Source organism: Ananas comosus, linkage group 7 (assembly GCF_001540865.1).
Source record: "Ananas comosus cultivar F153 linkage group 7, ASM154086v1, whole genome shotgun sequence".
NCBI classification, from domain to species: domain Eukaryota; kingdom Viridiplantae; phylum Streptophyta; class Magnoliopsida; order Poales; family Bromeliaceae; genus Ananas; species Ananas comosus.
The window spans coordinates 478,498-486,005 of NC_033627.1; the positions used below are offsets into that span (position 1 = coordinate 478,498).

The 7,508-nt window shown below is 36.8% G+C and overlaps 1 protein-coding gene across 2 annotated transcripts; it reads right to left on the reverse strand.

Moving 5' to 3' along the window:
• On the reverse strand, positions 228–4,834 carry LOC109712317 (glutamate 5-kinase). Of its 2 annotated transcripts, XM_020235813.1 has the most exons (12): positions 4,675–4,834; positions 4,309–4,557; positions 3,649–3,746; positions 3,478–3,520; positions 2,966–3,027; positions 2,802–2,858; positions 1,914–1,949; positions 1,701–1,778; positions 1,462–1,528; positions 1,274–1,336; positions 865–968; positions 228–775 (listed from the first exon to the last, which is right to left on the reverse strand). In XM_020235813.1, the coding sequence occupies exons 1-12, from the start codon at positions 4,769–4,771 to the stop codon at positions 665–667; spliced, it is 1,065 nt and encodes a 354-aa protein (XP_020091402.1). In that variant the 5' UTR covers positions 4,772–4,834; the 3' UTR covers positions 228–664. The 2 variants fall into 2 exon arrangements, with proteins under 2 accessions (XP_020091402.1, XP_020091403.1); XM_020235814.1 differs by lacking the exon at positions 1,701–1,778.

Consider the following 7,508-nt stretch of genomic DNA (forward strand, 5'->3'; position numbering starts at 1 on the left):
TATTAGTGTAGGCCTGGCCGATGATATTAGGTCCTCTGATGACCTTAAATCATTATTATTTAGCAAATTATTTTTTTTAATAAAAAAGTGGAAGACATTTCTTCTTAACATATCAGATGGTATAGCAAGGTGACCAGGTTGTAGTTTCGTTTTTATAATTGAGCAGCAGCAGCAGCAGCAGCAGCTACCCTCTTAAGAGGGTTACTTCGAATGTTGTTTTAATAAGCTGTGTGTGTTACAAAATTGACTACATCAAGAGACTTGAAAGCCAGTTGTTATCAACAACTAAAATTGGTACGCTAATAACATTTTATTATATGGCCGGCTGGAATATGTTTGGCTGTTCAATAGCTAGCTGATTCCTTTTTGGAATTGAAGGCGCATCAACAGACTTTACAGTCGTCTCCTATATCGGAAGACTAGTCAGTCTGTTGCTGATTTTGACTGGTGTTGCTTCCATTTGGATTTCAATGGCGTGCCATACAGGTACATAATGATGTGTTAAACGGTTAAATAAGCTCTAATCTCATAGTAATTTTTGTTTGGTCCTGGCTTGCTCGTGGTGGCATGAAGAAATCTAGAAAGAAATCATAGGTGGACCCCAATCCTCTTTGGTGCCCACTCTAAGTTAAGCACAAAGTTAAATGTTCTGAGCACAAATCATTCATGCGGATAGGGGGGCGTGCTTGGAAGAACGTATTACAGTTCCCAGCCAATCCTCAGTATCGTTATCCACCTGCCCCTTCAAAGCTATCAGGGAGTGCTCCGTGCCAGCCTGCATCACCACGGAATCTCCAAGGTTTTTATGCATCTAAGACAACACTTTGATTTTTAAAAAGAATAGTGTTATTATCAGGTCAGTACCTTCGTAATATAGACATCAATTCCAAGCCTCGCAATCACTGCAGCTTCGGATATTTTGGTCTCCATTCCTCCAGTTGTGTCATGGGCCGCCACGGTGATCTCAACTGCATGAGCCGAGCAAATTTCATATAGCACAAACTGTTTTAAGTTTTGCAAACGCCTAGCGTTGAGGGGTTATGAAGAGACAACCGGCTTGAACTAAAGTGCTAACTCAGATTAAAAACGTGATGTACGGTTTGTCAGCTTCAAGCAGATTTTAGAATTGGTAAAAATTAAAACAAAAAAGAAAAAGCTCCAAGTATCAATCTACTGGTTCAAAGGCATTTTAGAGAGCACTAGAAATACAATGATATTAATTGACTTGCTAAAACAAGATTTCCAGTAAGGTCAGTAAAAGCAATGAACATACCTTCCTTTTTAAGTTGTTCTAATGTAGGTTTGAGGACAGACCAACTCCCATCTTCATCTACCACTGTTGATCAGTACACAAGTATTTTTATATAACAAAGAAGATCATATATTTAATTAGCAGCAAAGGGAGACAACCTCAAGACAGTTAATGCTTTAGGATATGCTGTTTTGTAAACAAGTGCTCACCTATCTCTCTGAGAAGTATGGCATTCGGGTCGGATGGTGGGCGGTCATACACTCCAAGGACATCCGTCTTCATTGTGTGGCAGCAACAAAAGAGAGAGCCCAAAATTTTTTAAAAAAAGGATAAAAAGAGACAAGCAGCTAATCGAAAGGCCCTAAAGTAAACCAATGAGCATGCATAAGCGTGGTTAGTTAAGAGGCAAATATGACTGCACCAATCTAAACTTTTAGATTGTTATTACCAGAAAAACAACGTATTTGGGCATTAATAGCTGTGCAAGATGACGTATAATCACATCCCCGCTCAATATGGTACATCCCTGCTAAGTTAGTCCTACAATCAGTACCAGACCAAAAATCCATAAACAAACTTGTTATTTATTTCCTTCCCACCACCAATAATTTTTAAACAGTACTTTCTTGGAAAAAAAAAAAAAAAAACTGGAAATACCTACCTGCAAGTGGTCCAATACAGCATCTCCATGCAGAACCTACAACAAAATGATTTTTTGTAACATGCCATTACCACATCAATATAAATTGATGTCGGCTAGTCACGAAAATGCAAATAAAAGAAGTCGCATGCATGTTGCTAACCTCTAAACAAGAAGCTAGAATTTTATCACTTGAAACCCAACTACAAAGTAGAATGTTCACAACAATAGCACCTTAATAATTATACATGAAATTTTAACAAATGTTTAGTAATGTTCTGTATATTTTCAAGAACTGTCCTGCAAATGTTGGAAATATTGTATCTTAAATGACAAAGTGCTCGAGCAAAGAGCAAGGCATGTTATACTGCATAATTTTGTAACATAGAAAATAGCAAACAGAAAGCAGTCAACAATAAAAAGGCAATTCTTTTAATTGACAGTACAAGCAGCGAGAAAAGCTGGTGAACATTAGATTTTTTTTTTTTTGTGTATCCAGCTTATTGCATTGTCAACTAGATACTCTCAAATTTATCATGTGGTCTTCCAGTTAACAAGGATTTAATCCAACTCATCAGTTGAATAGACGAAGCTTCTGACAAAAGTATCAAACAGTCTCTTTACTTAAGTGTTTGGGGTATTCCATTGTCATGCATGTATCGACATGCTTAGAAGAGATTCATGTTTCCCTAGTAGTCTCCAAGTTATAGCCTGCTTGAGATTTAAGGTCGGAGAGTAGCGTCCGCCACACTATTGTTGCTGAATAGAAGAAATTCTTATACAAGTAATTGTGCTATGTTAAAGTTGATAACAAAAAATCCACATTATGATAACTAAGATGATGATTGCATTTGTTAATAAACAAAATAGAAAATATTCATGTAGCAATAGCCACTTCTCATAACTTACAGGTACAAAACCAGCAGAGAGCGAATGGATAATTTGAGCAGCATCAGCTGAAGCAACCTGCAATATAGTATACACATGATTCAATGAGATTAATCCCCCTGGGGGAAAAAACATAAAATTGAACCATCCAAAAGAAAATGGCAGGTATTACAGTTGCTTCTGACATTTCTTTTCTGCGTAGACCATCCACAAGCAAATGGCGACATTCCAACAGATGGTATTCCTTCTGCAAGATAGTAGAAGAGATCCGTTAACTATCTCTGCTTCACTAGTAATCCAAACATCTGGTACACTGAACATAACTGTATTATTAATGAAGTTATTAGCCTCTGCATTACTAAAATCCAACTGGAGAATTCCTGTTGCGGGGCAGAAAGACAAACAAAGTAATGGTGTTTTGAATTTTTGAAGGAAGAAGCGCAAAAGAAAGAAAATGACAAGTCTCTTGCCAGAATTTTCCACAAAAGGAAGGAAATATAAGACAAGTGTTTTCACTTTGATGAGTTGGATTGGATCTTTATCAAACTCGAGTCTGACAATTTATAGGATTTCAATTTCACTTGGAGTTAATTCACCTTGTAGCACAGAGCACGGATATCAAGATAATTTGTTCTGACATTCAAACATGCCGTCAATGATTTTAAATTCACGGTAAGGATAACAAGAAGATGCATACCTCGTGCTAGTGCTCTCACAATTTCAAGGTTGAGCGATGTCACCTAAGTAATGAAAAACAGTCACAGATTAAACAAGGAGCATGCAATAAAGAGCAAAAGTTATGTTACACAAGTTTAACTGTAAAAGCCTTGAAATTATGTAAAAAAAAAACCCTTTAACAGGTACTTACAGAAATCCGTGTAGCAACAAAGCCTGCCTTGACAAGAGGCAAATGCAATCCTCCTTTATGGACCCCAGATGTACTAGCTTGAAAGTGTCCAAAAGAACCTAAAAAATAAAAATTAAGTAGCTACACCAAGATATCGCTAAGGACAACATTGGTTGGCAACTTGGCATTGGCTCTGTACAAGCTAAATACCTTTACTGCAAAAAGAACATATATAGCATACCCAATCCAACCTTTTTAAGCTACTGACTTATATGCTATGCAAAAACTTATAAACTTTCACGTGAAGTTGCTCCACCCATCCCCTTCTAAATTCGTACATTAATATTTACAAGATAAACATAATTCGAATACTTGTGAGTGTAAGAGCCACAAACTTGTTTTCTAGATAAGCTCAATGCATTCAAACCTACTTATTTCAATCCGGTTTTGGCATATCCTTGTACCCTGTTCTTTATAAAAGACATCACAAATTGATTAATGTACTACTTCAGGCGCCTCACGATAACATTACCAAATATTTCGGAAGACCCTATTCTAATTACATTAAAATTTGAATCCTACAAACTCTTCATATGAGAAACAACATCAACACGTACACAATGTGATCAACTCTGTAAAAATAAATAAAAAAAATTAAGAAGGGGTCGCGATCGAACAAACCTGCTCCGTGGACGATGACGAAATTGTTATCAAAATCTACGGCACTGTGCTCTCCAAAGTCATCGACGCTCACCGGAAGAATTCGATCTCCGCTCCGCCTACTCCAATCCATGCTAATTCCCCTCGGCGGCGGCGAAGCACTTCCGATTGAGGACGACGCCATGGCCTCTCTCAGCTGAGCACAAACCGATCCAAGACTCTCCTCGTTTATGCTCTCCAACTCGTTCTTACGCGTGATCGCCGCCCCACCTGGATCATCAGAAACCCTAACAATGTCGTAAGATCGCAGAGCTCGGGATCTGAATCAGAGAGCGAGCGAGCGAGAGAGAGAGAGAGAGAGAGAGAGAGAGAGAGAGAGAGAGAGACCGAGCTTGACGATGCATCGCAGGGGCCTGCGCCCTTCGATTAGGGTTTCGCCCGAGGAAGAGGAGGCTGGATTCGGCTTCTTCCGCGCGTCGCCCATGGAGCTCTCCTTGTCGTTGACGGGGATTTGGGGATCGGAAGCGGTGACGAAGAGTAAGCGAAGAGTTTATATATATTCGATTGGTGAGGGACGCGGAACGTCGGATACGTTGAATCTGTACCGTCCGTTTACCGGATCGGACCTCTCTTCTGTAACAGTGATCCGAATCCGAAGCAATGAACAAGTACGTACTGCTATTTTGATTGATGGAGGGCCGTTGGATCGATGGCTCCATTTGTTGACTAAGCAATTAACGTGACAATTAACAGTGCCTAATTCTTTTCCTATTGTCCGAGCAGGGAGAGCCTTAATCCATAATTATTTCAAACTCAGAGCAGTGCACGCGCTACGAATTCGAAATACCTATTTTATTTTTTCTGAGAATGTGTAGCACAATTTTGGTCACAAGTAGGATGTTCAAATACTGATATAAAAGGTTGAGAGTTAACTCGATCTTGAATAGACAGCAAAATTATTCTACTTTATATGATGTGATATTAATCTAATAATCCATCATAAAGGGAGCCGTTTTTGTTGTTGGATTTGTCTTTCTTGTGCCGATTCATCTATTGCATCACCTTTGATGAAAAAAATAAGTTTTTTTTTAAAAAAAATAAATGGTTTGACAAATAAATATGCAAACCATATATACTGTCTTGCTCGGACCAATGTCATACTACTATGTTAAAAATATATTGTTGTCTTTTTTTTTTTCCTTTTTTAACTGCAACTACTCTATTTACATTGCGATTTGTGATTAAAGATATTTTCCGTCATTTGTATTGCAATACAATTTAAATAGGTCTACATCTTTGTATTGAGTCTAGAAATGATCCCGTCCTCATCAATGCCACAAAGTTGGAGGAAATAAACAAACATGAGCACTAAAGCCGCCCGTCAATAAAACCAAAAATAGCAAAAAAGTGATGTAGTTAGAGGATCGATAGAGAAGAGGATAGAAGTGCAGGGGAAACGGATTAGAAGAATATAATTAGGCACCATATGGGATTGGAGTACATAACTCACTCTCTCTCTCTCTCTCTCTCTCTCTCTCTCTCTTGATGTACTACAACAAAGATACTTACAATTTTTTATGGACTTAGTAAATAACAAGATTGACAATAGAAAAATGTGAGACAAAGCTAGCTGTGATACTAAGTCTTACATATTCATAGCTTTTTTATTTTTTATTTTCTATTTTCGTTCTATCATTTTTATTTATATTATGAAACTTGGCCAACCATCAAATTAAAATTTTATAAACCAAATTTACAGAAATTTGTGGAGCACGGGATCCGCATTTTATGCATGAGTGGTTGGAAAAGCAATACGCATTCTCTAGAGCTACTTGCTTAAATGCCCGGAAATTAATGCAAATTTTCTTGTGTCATATCATCACCTCCAATGTAATGGGAGAGTTGGAGACCTTCCATTGACCTTGCAATCACAGTATACTCCTACGAGTATAAATTTTTTTATACTCACAAATTTTTTACCGTTAAATTTATTTTTTTAATTATTTTCATCCGTTGAATCGTACTGTTCAATCAATAACCCACTCAATCTTAGAGGACCATTATCATCCTAACCATACATTTCTTCATCCAACGACTAAAACTTATAATTACAAAAAGATTTATTTATACTTTTAAGAGTATAGTAGCTAACTCTAGCCATATTATATATAGAGTTGGACTACTATAAATCCTTAATAGGGTTAAATAGTTTGGGTTAGTTAAGTAGCTTAGACCCAACCACCACAACCAACTTGTCCAACTAAATCACTTGTCTTGGGATTAAGTTTGTTATTGTTGTATTTTTCTTTGCCTTTTCTCCCTCTTTCATATGGCTTACACGTGTTAAAGTTTTACATGTAGTAGAACTCGTAACGACCTTTGAATTTGAATGAGAGACGTTTATATGTACCCACTACCCACTCTAAATATTGTGGATGGAGATTTGAGCAAAAGATATATTGATGCTGGTTGCTCGGGAGTGTTTTTTTTTTTTCTTTTTTTTTTTGAGAGAGATAGGTAACACGCTATCCGCTTCGTTTTATTTCATTTAGAAATAAACTTAGCTGAAAATGTGAATCAATTAGGATTCGAACTTGGTTTTCGGGTACCAACCACGAAGCCCTTTGCCACTTGCTCTAGAAACAGTCGATGGGAGTGTTTCTTTCAAAGCATGTATACACTACTTACTAATTAATGAAACAAAAGCGAGAGAAAAAAAAAAAAGAGAAAAACGAATAAAGATTTCCACGTGCTAAAGCCTTAATAAAGGCCTAAAGCTTAAATAAGCTTGGAGATGTAGAAAAGATGCACGTGCTAAAGTTACATTGATGGTTTCCTTGTCTAACTTTCTTACGACTAATTAATCAGCAGGTATAACACACACACACACAAAAAAAAAAACACTATGAGACACAATTAATAAAAGTAATAATGTATGGGGACCCTCCAACAATAGGTCACTTTAATTAAAATAGCTCCATAAACTTTAATTTCTTTTTGTTTTATTAACATTCTTCAAACTTTTGTTTTAAGTTATTCGCTTCAAGTAAACTGCGAATTCTACCTAATTTAATGGCAATTTTGTAAAATTTGACATCTTTTTTTTGTCCTTTTAGTCATCGAGAATGTTAATTTCATTAATGAATAATGGCCAATAATTAATAAAGTTGTCGATCCTAATAAAATGTGTCAGTCTCGTGAGAAGAATAAGAGTTATTAAT

Excerpts from the sequence above, each read along its gene's own strand:
- LOC109712317 (XM_020235813.1), bottom strand. The coding sequence starts at position 4,771 with ATGGGCGACGCGCGGAAGAAGCCGAATCCAGCCTCCTCTTCCTCGGGC. Across the intron at positions 4,558-4,674 it reads GCGATGCATCGTCAAGCTCG|GTGGGGCGGCGATCACGCGT; the intron begins GTCTCTCTCTCT and ends CTGATGATCCAG. Across the intron at positions 1,337-1,461 it reads CATACTTCTCAGAGAGATAG|TGGTAGATGAAGATGGGAGT; the intron begins GTGAGCACTTGT and ends ACTGATCAACAG.